We start from the raw sequence: 15,220 nt of genomic DNA, 5'->3' as shown, positions 1-15,220 counted from the left end.
GGTGCCAAGTCCATTTCATGGGGGAAAGAATAGTCTCTTCCACAAATGGTGCTGGGCCAACTAGATTTCCACATGCGAAAGAATGAGGTTGGACCCCTATCTCACACCATGTACAAAAATTAACTGAAAGTGGATCGACCTACACTTTTCCAAGCATAAATTCTTTTTCAAAATCAGAAAGGGTAATGAAAGTGAAAATTATTGTAGAAGAGTAGAGTTCTTTGAGAACAATGCATCTTTTTGTGTGTATTCACTCTACAAATATTTGTTAAGCAAAAGTAATGTGACAGTACTCCACTTCAAGGCACTTGGAGATACAGTAGTGAACAAAACCAAACTTGTTCCCAGCTTTAAGAAAACTTCTAGTCTAGAGGGGGAGTAGACATTAATAAAATAATTCCAATAGTGATATGTGGTGTGCAAGAAAGTGTATGTGCTATGAGGGCCTGCTCTTGGGGAGGACTTCCTTGAAGAGGGGGAGTTGGGCTGAGACGAAGGATGAGTAGGCATTAATTGCGTCCAGACAGAACAAGAGAGCATAGTTAGCTCTGAAGGTGTTCAGGGTGTTTGGTTGTGTTTCCACAGATGTGCATTTCACTTCATCTTTTGTTCCTCACCCATTCGCTACAGTGCAGAGTAGCTGTTTTCTGTCTGTATGTTCCATCTCTTTCCAGAATGCATACAACATTATTTAACAAATGGGCATTCACTGTGATAGAAAGTATTTGGGTCTATGAGGGGTTAAATTGGTTTTAAGGTAAAAAATTCTGAGGCAGTTAAGAGTTTTCCCTGTTTCAATTTTTAAAGAAAATTTATCTTATTTTTAACCTCCAATGATTAAATAATGACATTATTAGGTGGCTACTTTTAGATAAAGTATGATAAGTAATGCCTTCTTCATAAATTACGCTTTTCGAATCTGTTTATATTTTGATTTAAATAGGAAGTTTTTTTCCCTGTAATTTAAGACCTCATTTTGAATGGAAGTGATTTGAATGGCTTATGTAATTTCTGCCAAGGAATTAATATGGACTTTCTATAAACCACTGTCATTTATAATCAAAATGCTTTTAACTTACATTGATGTTGGCATTAACAAGTACTGCTAGATTGGTAGCATAGAAAGAAATTGCATTTAAACTTACTAAGAACTCATTGATTCCTGAGGTTTTATAATGCTTTCTGTGGACCATTTAACTGCTGGCAACTTTAATTCACATGATTCATAATACTAGAAATTTAAATTCAGTCTTAATTGAAAAGTGAAGTTACTGAAATTCTTTAAATACTAACCTTTGGGAAAATATCTGAAAAATAAAAGACACATATGATTTTAATGGCCCACTGCCAAAAGATTATCATTTACATAAATATCTCTTTCAGTAGAAGAGCTTAATGTATTGAGCTCAAAAGGTTAGAATCGAGACTTCAATCTGGAAACCAGCAGTAGACTGTTGGCTTGTGAACAGCAGTATTGTTCATCATATTGAGAACACTGTTCACATTCAAGTTTAAGCAGAGCTGGCATTAAAATTCAGTTAATTTGTTTCATGTGATTTGTCAGCTGTGTGTTTTTATCTAAATCTTTCTAGCTTCTCAGTATTTTATGTTAAACTTCTGAAACAGATGAACCACCTTTTTAACTGTTTAAGCTCTGAAATTTTGGCCACTTTGGCAAATGATTCTTTGTAATCGTTCTCCAAGTTTTTCATATCATTTAAACTATATTAATAATCAGTTTGAATGCCATTTTAATTTATTAAGTAATCCCATTTCGGAGGGCTTTTCCGTTTTGTACATACGTGAGTGAGTCCGGGCGTAAGAGGGACTCCCTGAAATTCATGAAGACAAACTTGCCGTCCTTATCTTCTCACCAGCACACTATTCTTCTCTTGTTTGCTAATTTTGTTCTCTGGATTTTCCCTCAGATGGCTTTTAATATTTGGCTACCAGCCCAGGATTGGGTCTGAGCAGTGAAGAAATAGAGAATAAAACCTTTTTTGAAAAAGGAAAAACCTATGCTAACTTTTTTCTAGTTTATGTAATTTATTTAAAAGTTGTTTATCCTTTTCTTTGCAAAGGCAAGAACCACAGTATCTCATAATAAGCATGGAGTTTGGAGCCAGTCAGCTTCTCTTGTGCAGTTGTGTGTCTTTAGGCAGGACACCTTATTTGTCTGAGGCTCACTGTCCTCATGTGTAAAATGATAACTCATTTAATTTTCCCTGAGAGGTCCACGCCAACATGTGAAGTGCCTGGAATACGCTACTCTCCTGTTTCCTAGCTCTAGTCCTACCTTTGGTCAAAGGCATTGTAATTCTGACCTCACACTTGTTATCTTAGTAATTTTGTAGTGTACCAATTTTTTTCCTTAAAATTTTTAATGAGAACAAGATGTATAATGTGTTATTTATTTTTATAAATAAATTTTAAGGTACATGTAGAATTTTCCTTTCTAATAGTGACATTAATGACCTTTTTCATTTGTTTCTTGTTTAAAGAATATCAAAGAATATTCCAACAACTAAAGATGTTGAGCCACTGCTTGAAATAGATGGAGATATAAGAAACTTTGAAGTGTTTTTGTCTTCAAGGACCCCAGTTCTTGTGGCTCGAGATGTAAAAACCTTTTTGCCATGCACTGTAAACCTAGACCCCAAGCTACGGGAAATTATTGCAGGTAGGTATTAGCAGTAAATTTAATTTGTCTTATCTGAAGTCTTCAGAATTTCCCATTTCTAATTTAGCTATGTGAAGTTTGTCTTGCTCCATGAAAACCCAGGAAATACTGAACCAAGCACTAGGCAGGATAATTAATGAAATTGAGGATTAGGAGTCTTGACATCCTTTAGAGACTTAAGAAAATGTTACTTGTTAAACCACTTTATTACAATGTTTCTTGACCCACACACCTGACTTCTTTGGAATCAGATTCCTTTTAAGATATAGTCACCACTTTAAGATGTCAGTCCATTGTAATTTTTCTGTGACTAATCTTAATAGGGGTCTCTGTCCAAAGGGGCAAACATATTTTTATATTACTTTCTAAATTTTAACTTAAATTTGTGGACTGGAACTTAAGGATAGTGATGTTAAAGGTTTGGAATAATATCATTTATTCTTGAAGTACCACTATGTGCACGCGCGCGTGTGCGCGCGCACACACACACACACACACACACACACACACAACCTTTATTGAAACACATTATCTTTTGTGTGGCACTGCTGACCCATTGTTGAGTTTTCTGGGAGTTATGAAGAGAGAGCTTAAAACTACTATATTCTTGAAGGCTGATATCAAAGTGTAGTTTGTGGCTATGGAATTGTTTTGTTCAGAGAAGGATAAATCATATAGTTCACAAACCCACAGTTTAGTAATCATTATATTAATATTAGACCACTAAATTATTAATAGTAACACTTTATGGATCATAACCATTGTTAGAATAGCACAAATACCTTAGAAAGTCAGAGAAAAATTATTGTTCTGGTAACTGAAGAGAAGAATCCAGATGTTGGTGACTTTTCAAATGGTGACAAAAGCTTTTATGCAGAGTAGTTGGATTTTCTCACTAGAATTTCTGTGGATGAGATTTTATGAGTCAGGATTTCCTGTCTCCTTTAAGTCAGTTGGAATCCTTGGCAAGAGTGAAAAAAAGCATGTTTCTATCTGATAACCTTTTAAAGGCGGAAGTGATAGCTGGACTAATTACTAAAGTCTTATTTTCTTTTGCCTTCTGGGGTACCATTTAATCTTTTAGATGTTCGCGCTGCGAGAGACCAGATTAATATCGGAGGACTTGCGTATCCTCCACTGCCTTTACATGAAGCTCCACCGAGACCACCGTCAGGCTACAGTCAGCCTCCATCTGTCTGTTCTTCTTCCACTTCCTTCAATGGACCATTTGGAGGTGGGGTCGTGTCACCACAGCCTCATAGCAGCTATTACAGTGGGATGACAGGACCTCAGCATCCGTTCTACAACAGAGTAAGAAAGTGCTAGGAATCTTTCATTCTAAGAATTTGTTTGGGGGAAATATCAGAAGTTTTCTGCTATGGATTCTGTTATTGTTTTGAAACTGCATGTTAGCTTTAAAATAGGAAAAATGTTAAGTTTGAATTTAAAATATGATTTTTTAAATTCTTTTATAATTTTATTATTTATTTATTTTTAAAAAGATTTTGTCAGAGAGATAGAGAGAGCTCAAGTGGGGAGAGTAGCAGGCAGAGGAAGAAGCAGACTTCCCGCTGAGCAGGGAGCCAGACTCGGACTCAATCCCAGGGCCCTGGGATCATGACCTGAGCCGAAGGCAGACGCTTAACCAACTGAGTCACCCAGGCAACCCTCTTTTATAATTTTAATAAAATACTTCAAGCTATAGAAAAGTAGAGAGAATAATGTTGCAACACTACTCATCTTCGTGGTTTGTCAAATCTTGATGTTGTATTTGCTACAGATAACTTTTTTTGTTTTTTGAGTAATGTATTTATATGTTCAAAAAAGGTATAGGGGCGCCTGGCTAGCTCCGTTGGTAGAGCGAGTGACTCTTGCTCTCAGGGTTATGGTCATGAGTTAAAATATATGATTTTTTTTAAATCAAAAGAAATTTTAACTTTAATGGGTTCTAGATCTCAATTGAGTCTTGAATGTTAGAGATGCGTTTTGCTTTTATAAGAAAGCGAACTCCACAAGGTCATCAGCGACTATCCTATGCTACAAAGGGAGATGTTTCTCTATTTGTTCATAAACAGATATTCCATTTGTTACATTTTGCAAAATTATATTGGCATTTAGAACAATGATTTAACTTAAAACTTAAATTTCCACAGTATTCAGTAAACCTATATTTAATATGTGTTACAGCTTTTAAATGTGAGATTATGATAGAAGATACTGCTTGTAGGATTTAGATGTTATTGCCAAATAATAGCGCTGTAGCCCATTTCTAGAGTTATATTTCAAGTTATCTGCAGCCATGTGTAATTGTTTACTTAGTATAAATATGATCACTTTCTACTGAAAAAGTTGAAAGTACGATGATCGGTGGTATACAGACCCTGTCAACTTTAGTGGCCCGAGCTATACCCATCCTACTGTTCTTAAGCATTAATATTTTCTACAGGGTAATGGAGCATGAGCCCTAGTATTACACTTTCTGGAACTGTACACTAAGGTCCATTACAGTTTCTTATTTTTGTTGTCTCCCTCTTTAGTCTAATTTGAGAAAAACGTAGGGGCTAGTGGTCACAGAAGCCAATTGCATGCCTAAGGAAATATCCTGTGAGCTAGGAAGAAAGTGAAGTTTAGAATAAATGTGGCAATGAAGGAATTCCAGAATTTAAATTAAATTTTCAGGTTTTGAAAAATGTTGGCCATGTAAGTACAGTTGACCCTTGAACAACACGGGTTTGAGCTCTGTGGGTCCACTTAATACACAGCATTTTTAAAAATAAATACAGTACAGTACTGTAAGTGTGTTTTCTCTTCCTTATGATTTTCTTAATATTTTCTGTTCTAGATCTAGCTTACTTTATTGTATGAATACAGCATATAGTACATATAACCTACAAAATATGTGCATTTAGAATGTTTATGTTTTCAGTAAGGCTTCCAGTCGCCAGTAGGCTATTAGTAGTTAAGTTTTGGGGAAGTCAAAAGTTATTTTGACAGATTTTCGACTACACGATGGAGGGGTGGGTGTCAGCACTCCTAACCCCTGTGTTGTTCAAGCTCAACTGTAATTAGGCGCACTATTCATACAGGTCGTATGAATGTTATTCTACTCTTTTATTCAGACAAGGAGAAAAAGGTGGAACAATAACATTTTATAATGTATTCCATCCTTGTAAAATTTAACTGTGTGGTAGACAGTGTTGAAATGCAGGGTTTTATTTAGCAGTCTTAAAATCTGCTATAATTTAACATAAAATGGCTCATTGATCAGTAGATGACAGTTGAGGTTTTGAAACCAAGAAATTTATTTATTTTTTTAATTTACCATACCATATAGGCTGATGTGATGCTTTAATGGCATTTTATCATTTTAAAAACACTTAAAATTTTCTCATGTTTTTAGATCTAGTTATTTTTTTGTTCTAGTTATTTGAGGTTTTTAGTCTGAAAGTTAAAAGGGGAATAATTTTCTTAAATGGCAGCAGTAAAAAGGTAGGAGAAGATGTTATTTCAGTGTAATGAAGCTTAATGAGTTTTAATCTTTATGTTTAGCCCATATAATCTCATATCTCCTGTTTATGTGAAGTTGGCTACAAATAAATGCCATAGTTATAAATCTCACTAAACAATGGATTCCCCATTAAAAAAAATACACCTGATTTAGGAGATACACTCCAGGGAATAGGATATAAAGTAAGCTCTAGGAACTTAGAGTAAAAATATTCCTGGAATCCATGCTAGGGTCTTCTCATGTATATTGAGACTTTTTTTGGTCTTGCTTAAGGCTAATCTTTTTTTGTAAAAAATAGTATTCTATTAAGAGTCCATTCTGCCTTTTTTCTTTTTTTTTTTTTAAGAGAGAGTGAGTTAATATTTGTAAATCACTTAGGAACTGATACATGGTAAGCCCATAAAAATGTTAAGGAGAAACTCTTGTCACACTGTAAGGTGTAAAACTTTAGTTGCTTAAAAAACCTTATATTAAATCAACAATCTGAAAATTTAAATACTGGGTCTTAAATTTGGGTTTGATATCTTATAGACTATGAGTAAGGCTCTTTTTCTTTTGTTTTGTCACTTGCATTATTAAAAATTTGGAGTTGTATTTTATTGGTTAGTTTCATTTGATAAATCTCATCACATTTTGATTTCTGTAATTGTTTATCCCCTTCTTTTGTTACGTGTTTTTTCCATAGCCATTCTTTGCCCCCTACCTTTACACGCCAAGGTATTACCCTGGCGGCTCCCAACACCTCATCTCACGTCCATCAGTAAAAACGAATTTGCCCAGAGATCAGAGCAATGGCCTAGTAAGTATAAAAAAGGGTAACTAAAGTATTAATCTGCTAAGACACATAGACAGCAGTAGAAGTTTGGTTATTTTCTTTCTGTAGCAAAAGAATGCAACTTATTTTATAAATAGTTTTAAGACACATAAGCTATTACTAACATAAAATGTATTTTGTTTTCATTTCTGATGAATGTCTATGGAAGGAAAATGACTAGTGGCCTCAGTGAATAAATGTTGAGTTGTTTACAACGAGAGTTTCTGGCTTATAGTGCAGTGTCTGTTACCAAAACTTTAAAAACTAAACCTTTACATCTGCTAGTTTCTAATATCTTTTTACAAAAACATACATACATGGTATCTGTGTGTGTGTGTATATATATATATATATAAAACATATATATATATGTGTGTGTTAGCTCTGTGGTATGAAAATTTGAGGATATATTGGAAGAGCATTTTAATCTAATGGCAGAAATTAAATAGGATAAGGGAATTACTGAAATGTATGATTGAATCTAATCCGAAACAAAATACATTGTAAAATATTACGTGTTCCTGATGGTCAGCTTAGTTTAACAATTTAAAAAAAGGAATTTCCTGTTAATATATTTTTATAAGTTAGAAGGTCAAAGCTATAGAACTTAAACTGTTATTTCAAATTTAAATGTCACTGAGGGAAACTCTCTTCATGTCCAGGTTTCAGTGTTGTCTCTGATCATGTTAGCATCGTGTTCATTCATCATCCTAGTTTGGCCCCACTCACCTTTCACCCACACTCTTGTTTTGTGTTGTTAGGAGGTTATCAAGGAGGATGCTGCTGAGGGGCTTCCTTCACCCACAGACTCCTTGCGGGTAACGGAGTAGTCTTGTGGTGGGAACACAAGCCTGTCATCGCTTCTGCAGCAGTAACAAGTGTCTTAGCTGTGGTGACAGCAGTCCCCTAACTCTGCATCTGTGTTGTGATGGCCGCTAGTGTAGAGTAGCTGATACTAATCATTGTAGTTCACGGATTAATTTAAAAGCTAATGTTTAACTTTACCCTTTATTTCCTCCTGTTTTTCCCCTTTTTCAATGACATGGGATGGGCTCTTTTTTTATTGTCCAAGAAGGACGGGATTTTTCTAGCAGCCATCAGGAGCAGTCAGTTGGTGGTATTTGTTCCTTAGTGTTGAGCAATATTTTCACCTTTGATTATTTTTCTTAAGCCTGCAGTTGGTACTGCACATGTGGAATACTTTTGAAAGTATCCAGAATCACCCTTGAGACCACAAAAGGACATTATAAGCTAGATGGTGTAGACCAGAATGCATCTGTACTGACTCATTCTTAATCTGGGTGTTCACAGTTTATGAAACCTTAGTGTGAATGTAGTACTATTTTTTTTTTCTGTATTTTTATTAAAATAAAATTTCAAGATAAACAGAGGTAGTTCATTATGTAAAGGGAATTATTTAAACCTTTTTGGGCCAACACCTTAAAGTGGGTTTCTTAAAAAAATTCTATAGGAAATCACTTCGTATATTTATTGTTCAGGACTTTGTGTTTAATAAGAAACATGTTTAATGTGGTGAGCCTCAAAATGTTCATTTACTCAATGTGGAATTTAGGAATCCAATTTATATTTTAACTTATATTGATTTATTTACAGAATGTTACGCCCACGTGGACATGATCAATTTAATCTAGAGTTCTGCTGAAGTGTGGCATGACAGTTAGAATTACTGTGGGGGAAATACTGCATCCTGAGCTTATCCGTAACTTTTAACTTAAAACATGCATTTGGGTAGGCAGTAGTTTTTTAGCTTTAATTTTCTTTGAGTTAATGTTAGTAAGAGAGAGAAAGAGAACCATTTTGGTGTTTTCGTTGAGGAGTTGATAATTCTTTTTAAGTCATATTAACATTTCAGCTGAAGTGTTTGAGTGACTCCAATTATCCAGGAATAATAGGCACAATAAACCATAATAATTCTGTTTGGGTGTTGGGGGAATCTTTAATGCGTGGATCATTGCCATGATATGCAAGAATGACTTTTAGTTTAGTCAGAGAACCCTTCATACATACATTCATGCATGTAATGTAATTCTCTAAGCTAAAATTCCTTAGCAAACTTTTGATGAAAAGCAGAGACTGTGAAGAATTTGATGGTCTTAACGACACAGATATGCTAAAATAGTAGCTATTCCTATGCTTAAGAATGTGAACAAACACTTGTAATTAAAAGATATCTGTAGTTTCTTTCAGGGACCAGTGAAGGAGCATTAAGCAAATTTAAAACGAGTTTTTGGGGAAGGGGAAATAATGCAATTCTTGTGATGTGTTTAGAAACCCAGTAACAAAGAATAAAGGTGCTCTGCATATATTAGTGCCTTTGTTTAGTAAAATAACCATACTATTTGCTCTTCTTTTAATATTAAACGATAGTTTTGTGATTGGCTTAATGAATAATAAGTGCTTACCAAGCTTTTCTTTGCTTTTAAGAAATTAACAATGACAATAGCATGTAAAATTTGTTTGGTAGAAGACTAGTAAAAATAGACAACTTAGTTCAAAGCCAAATCAAAAGCAGTGGTGGAAATGTGAAGTACCTGTACATGGGAACATTGTCCAGGATCTTTATAGCTGAACCAACATAGAAGTATTAATATAAAAATTATTTAGCCCTTTGTGGCTCATACGGCTTTACAGTCCTGTAGTAGAAAGTTTTATATTTCTGAGATAACAGGACTATGGGTTGAGTCCATCTGCTTATTCAACTGTCCTCCTGTTTGCAACAGTTGATGACAAGAGCTGCTTATAGATAAGTCAGGAACCACACAAATACTTTTGGATAAATTGTCTAGTCATTACAGACACACAGTAATGAGTAAAAATAACAACACTGCCAATAGAGCAAGACCACAAAGAGTTAACCAACTGTTATTTTCAACATAAATGGTCCCATCTTTTTTTACCACAAGGAATTCTGATAAACCTTTATAAAGTAGATCCTAATGAAACAATTGGTTTTGCTCACATTAAGGAACATTGTAATGATTATAGCTTGTGAAGGCCAGCCAAGGACTTACCAGATAAGTTACAGATATGTCCAAGTGTTTCACAAAAGTGAAGATGTAAAGTACAAGACTCTGTGCTAACTTAAAAAAATAATTTTATATAGAGAAAATATATGCCACATCTTCTAAAACTGGGGAAGAAAATTAACATTGGACCCAAGATATGTTTCCCAGAAGATTAGAGCTAGAAAGGACCAGTAGTTTTCAAACTTTTCAAAGCAGAGAAGTTTCTTTCAGAAATGAAATATTAATCAGAACTCTAGTTCATAAAACCAGTAAAAGCACAAGTGTGGCCCCCACCTTGGACTTGCCTCCCCTCCTAAGGATCCTCAGGGACACTAGGACCTGTGGCCTCGTTCAGCTCCACAGTGCAGACATCATTCAGGACTGGGTCTGTGAGACTTGCCTGAGGTTCACAGGAGGAGAGTGCCAGATGTGGGACTAGAATCCACATGCCTGTGTCGCGGCCCATTCCTCAGACCATGCTGCCTTCCTTGCTCCTGTTAATACTAAGCATGACTTAGCCAGGTATTTGATCTTAAGTCAAATAGACCCTGGTGGTTAGCACTTTGCCTTGGACAAATTACTTAACCTCTTGGATACCCAACCTCATCTGGAAAAAGCAGACCTACCACATAGGTCTGATGTAAGGATTACTCAGCCTTAGGACACTTTAAGGACTTAATTATTATTATTACTACACCAAAGGCCAAATTTCATGGAGCTTTAAAGACTCAGAAACCAAAACTGTTTCATGTTAAATTACCTCTGTCTCAGTAGTAGGACTAGTGTACAAATACACTAGTCAGTGTAGATTAACTCAGCCTTTTATCTGTTGATGCTTCTCTGGCCCCAAAGGTGTCAATTGGTTTGTTTTCTTAGAATTGAGAAGGATTTCTAGGTTATTTGAATGCTCCAAATACTTTAAAATTTTGACAGCTTTCCAGGGAATTTACTTGGTGCCTGTGCTTTCTTTCAGTCCAGGTCCCAATAGAAGTAGTGGCATCCGAGCATTCTGTGACCATGAAGGGGAGGACCCAGTCGGAGGACTTGTCTCAGGCCAGGGCACCTCAGTGGCATTTTGTTATGGTCTTTCAGAGTTGCTCTTAGGAGTACGGGAGTCAGTTTTTATTTAAGGTCTGCTGCTCATGGTAGAAACTGTTTTTCACTGAAAAGCAGTCCTTCAAAAGCAGGAATGATACAGCATCTCTTTCCTTCTTATCCTTTCTTAAATTATTTAGCACTGAGTTCTACAGGTGCCTGTGTGATCACTCACTGGCTCAACAAATTTATTGAGTGTCTACCAGGCACCATCCTAGTAGGATATCACAGTGAACAAAACTGATGAAACTCCTGCCCACATCGAGCTTGGGGGTTCAAAGGCTACCAAGGGAATTATCCGGGCTCCGAAGTCATTCTTTCTCAGGCTTCTGTGCCTCAGGGTTTACTTGATACCTTTAGGCAGCTGTATTTAGATCACTTACATACCACTTTGAAAAGGCATGAAAAATTGGGATGCCTGGGTGGCTCAGTCAGATAAGCGTCTGCCTTCGGCTCAGGTCATGATCTCAGGGTCCTGGGATCGAGTCCCACATCAGGCTCCCTGCTCAGCGGGAAGTCTGCTTCTCCCTCTGCCTGCCGCTCCCCCTGCTTGTGCTCTCTGTTTGGCAAATAAATAAATAAAATCTTTAAAAAAAATTAAAATTAATTAAAAAAAGGCATGAAAAGAATTAGTACCCAGTGTCATTGTGAAGAACTTCAGAAGTGCAAAGACAGTGTTAATGACAGTATCCTTAATTCTAGTGTGCTGTTAGAGATCAATGAAAATTGCTGAATTAATAAAGGTATTAAAAATGAAGGTCTTGGTTTTCATTAAACTGGATCCAATTGGCAGAGTAACTAAGTAAAAAGTAAAAAAAAAAAAAGTAAAGTAAAAAAAGATGGGGCTCAACTGTAGATAATTTTTATTTCCACCACTGGCTTAGAACTTTTAACCTGTTTTCGAACAAATGTATGTCCAAATCAAGCTGTCTCTCATTGTTCAGGAGCAGAATTGGACGAGAAAGTTAAAGATGCCTTGGGTAAGGAATGGGCTTATTTTAGGTTTTGTTTGAGTGTAGGATCCGGACAGGTACTCGCTGCCACCTCTCAGTGGCTTTTCTCAGGGTCATTCACACTTTCTAAAGTATATTAGAAGTACATTTTTATTATTCTGTTTCAGTATGGAAAAGCATTCACTTATTTTTACTTTAATAATATAGTGAAAAATTGTATTCACTTTGAGCTTGAAAGTCTTTGTGCCAGACTTAAACTCAAGAAAACGTTTTTCCCTAAGCAATTAATAAACTGTCACGGAATTGATAGATTTCCACAGAAATATACTGCAGTAATGAGATCACTGAGATACTAGAGTACAGTTAGAAGTTAAAAAAATAAATCACATTCATTGCACTTTTTAGTACTTTTGTTTTTTTTAAATTGCCCTTAAATTGTAGGTTAAGCCTCATCTGTCAACTTTGACCTCATTATTTCTCATGTAATTTGAAGAATAAGTTATATTTTCCAGCTAGGTTAACAATAGCTTTCTTTTGTATTTTGGGTATCTTAAACTAAGCTTGGACTCCTTTTTGATGTTTTTTTCAAGTCTTCACAGATATATAGATAGATACATAATAACTTCCTGAAAATCCTATTTATAAGGCTGGTATGTAAATTAGAAAGAAAGGTTTCCATTAGGTATTGCAGATATTGAGTAGGTCAGAAGGAGAACAGCTGACATTAGGCTAGCAGAGCCCTGTCCTTTATAAAAACAATGTTAGAAATTAACTTTGAATCAATATTGTCAGTCATCTGTAGATTATTTTAACTAAACAATTTTTGCCACCAACCTAATGGGTATAGAAAAATAAGTAACAGCAGTGGCATCTGCTTTGAATGGGAGTTTTTAAAAATCTACATCACTAAAATAATTATGTTAATCATGGTATGCAGATATTTTTCGCCATTACAGCATAAAGCTGTAAGGCTGTTAAGGCCTTTCTTTTCAGATGGTGTTTTAGTGCATCTGTCATGTGCCAAATGCCCAATGGAACAAAACTGGAGTTTGAAAAGTATATTTCTGAGCATTAAGTATAGTGTGGCTAGATAATATTTCATTTTATGAAGTGATCATGTGAATTCCAAGTGCTTAAGTCTTATTATTAAATTGGTTAACTTTAGTTGTAGTGTTTTAAAATCAGAATATTTAAATATTAATGTTACATTGGTATGTGGTAGGAATACTGACTTTTCAGAGCAAGTTTTATTTACCCAGTTACCTTGTTGAATGTATGGCCTATGAGTCATTTGTTTAATGGGAAATGTACTCTCAATGAATTTTGAGAGTACAATTGTAAAGTTACCAAGCACATGTTAAACTACTGTGTGTGTGTGTGTGTGTGTGTGTGTGTGCGTGTGCGCATGTGAGCGTTCTTTGCTTTGTGCTGCTGCAGAGGTGGTGTGTTCAAAGTTAATGGAAAGTCTGAGGAATGACAAGCGTGCTGCCTATGTTTATTTTATGTACCTGTTTGATGTTTTACTTAAGCTCGTGTCCTTCATTCTGTTTTATTCCTTCTTTAAAGCCGTGTGACTCTGGGTTTAACAAACAGAGACAGGTACAGAAATTTTCAGTGAAATCTTACTCACTTTTCTTATTAGACTATTAGAAGCAGTCTTTGGCACTTTCACGCTGGGCTGTTGATAAATCTGTGCTTATTTCAGTGCCTTGGGTTTATTTTAATAGCTGCTTTCAGCCTTTGCATGGCACTCATTCTGGCTAATCAATTCTAAACTTATTTAATAAATTTACCAAAGTGATAATGTTTCAGAGTGTAGTTTTAATCTACTTACATATAAAACAATACAGTTGTACGTCAAGGTAATTCTAGTCTCTTTTGTTATCTTTGCTTTTTCCTGAAGAAATTCTGATTTGTGTGCAATTTGAAGTTTATACTTAACAGTTTAAACAAACTAACATCTTCTTTATTCAAATATCCACATTAGAAATTTAAAAAAAATAAATTGTGATATTTGCTGAAATGATCTGTTCTAGACTTACAGCAGGTATATTTCAAGTAAGAATGCATGATAAACTTGAAAATATTACCATCCTTTGTATTGTCAAAGTAACATAATTAGTTTCCTATTAATTTACCTGTTGGATTATTAAGTATGCTTTTTCCTTATAACTTTTGTACTCTTTCTCCTTCCTTTGATGAGATTTCCATCCAAAAATCATTATTATGGTTACTAAGATTGATTTGGTTTCAAAATAATTGTATTATATGTGATTACTTTAGCAACGACCTGGCAGATAATTACCATTTCTCCTCCTCAGAGAAGCATATTGTAACATATTTTAACTTATTGATAATTTACTCTTTATCTTGATAAAGCCCTACTTAAATCTAATCTAGAGTCAGACTATAGCTTTGATGGAATCACAGGGATCTTATGTTCATGTGTGTGTCTGTCTTATAAAGCTTCTAAAAGTCATTAGGGAATATATATTTTCTACATAATGCCCAATGATAAATTGTGGGTTTTTTTTGAGAAATTTTTAAGATAATTGATAAAGTGCAAGTTTTAAAGACTCATAAAAGTAAAATCATATGGAGCTTTCTCTTTCAAAGGACAAGAGTAGTATCTATCAGCAGGTCTCTATTGCTGAGTTTCCAGATTCCCTGTGGAAATAAGATACTCTAAAAGTTTACATTTCCCCCTAAGCTGGCAGAGTTAATTTGCTCCATGTCTGTTATACTTTTCCTTTTTAAAAGCACAGTCAGAAATAAAGTTTTTTGGGGATTAAGAAAAAAACCTTTTTACTTTAAAATAATTTTAGACTTAAAGAAAAGGTACAAAAATAGTATTCCTTTAATGTTAACATCTTTCATAACTGTAGTATATTGTTCAAGAGCAGAAATTAAAGTGGTACAATTCTGTTGACTAACTGTAGACTTTACTTGTATTTCACCAGTTTTTTCACTAATGTCATTTTTCTGATCCAAGATCTAATTCAGTTGTGTTTGTTGCTAATTATTTCTTAGAGTTCTCTGGTCTGTGACAATTCCTTGGTCCTTCCTTGTCTTTCATGACCTTAATTACCACTTTTAAGAATACGGGTCAGGTGTTTTGCAGATTGTTCCTCTGCTTGGGTTTGT

At 35.0% G+C, this 15,220-nt stretch overlaps 1 protein-coding gene across 6 annotated transcripts in view; it reads left to right on the top strand.

Moving 5' to 3' along the window:
* Nucleotides 1–15,220, top strand: part of KIDINS220 (kinase D interacting substrate 220) — a 99,122-nt gene that overhangs the window by 72,148 nt on the left and 11,754 nt on the right. For 4 of the 6 annotated variants that reach the window (XM_088026307.1, XM_088026303.1, XM_088026304.1 and 1 more), the window contains 3 exons: nucleotides 2,502–2,680; nucleotides 3,765–3,991; nucleotides 6,874–6,987. In XM_088026307.1, the coding sequence (XP_087882433.1) occupies nucleotides 2,502–2,680; nucleotides 3,765–3,991; nucleotides 6,874–6,987 (520 nt within the window). The remainder of the gene's footprint in view (nucleotides 1–2,501; nucleotides 2,681–3,764; nucleotides 3,992–6,873; nucleotides 6,988–15,220) is intronic. The other 2 variants (XM_088026306.1, XM_088026305.1) reach the window with 1 other exon arrangement.

Source organism: Eumetopias jubatus, unplaced genomic scaffold, assembly GCF_037043125.1.
Source record: "Eumetopias jubatus isolate StellerSeaLion01/CBP00866 unplaced genomic scaffold, mEumJub1_p1.0 scaffold_9, whole genome shotgun sequence".
Taxonomy (NCBI): Eukaryota; Metazoa; Chordata; class Mammalia; order Carnivora; family Otariidae; genus Eumetopias; species Eumetopias jubatus.
Note: the sequence above shows the minus strand (reverse complement) of the source record. Positions and strands in the feature narration are given on the sequence as shown.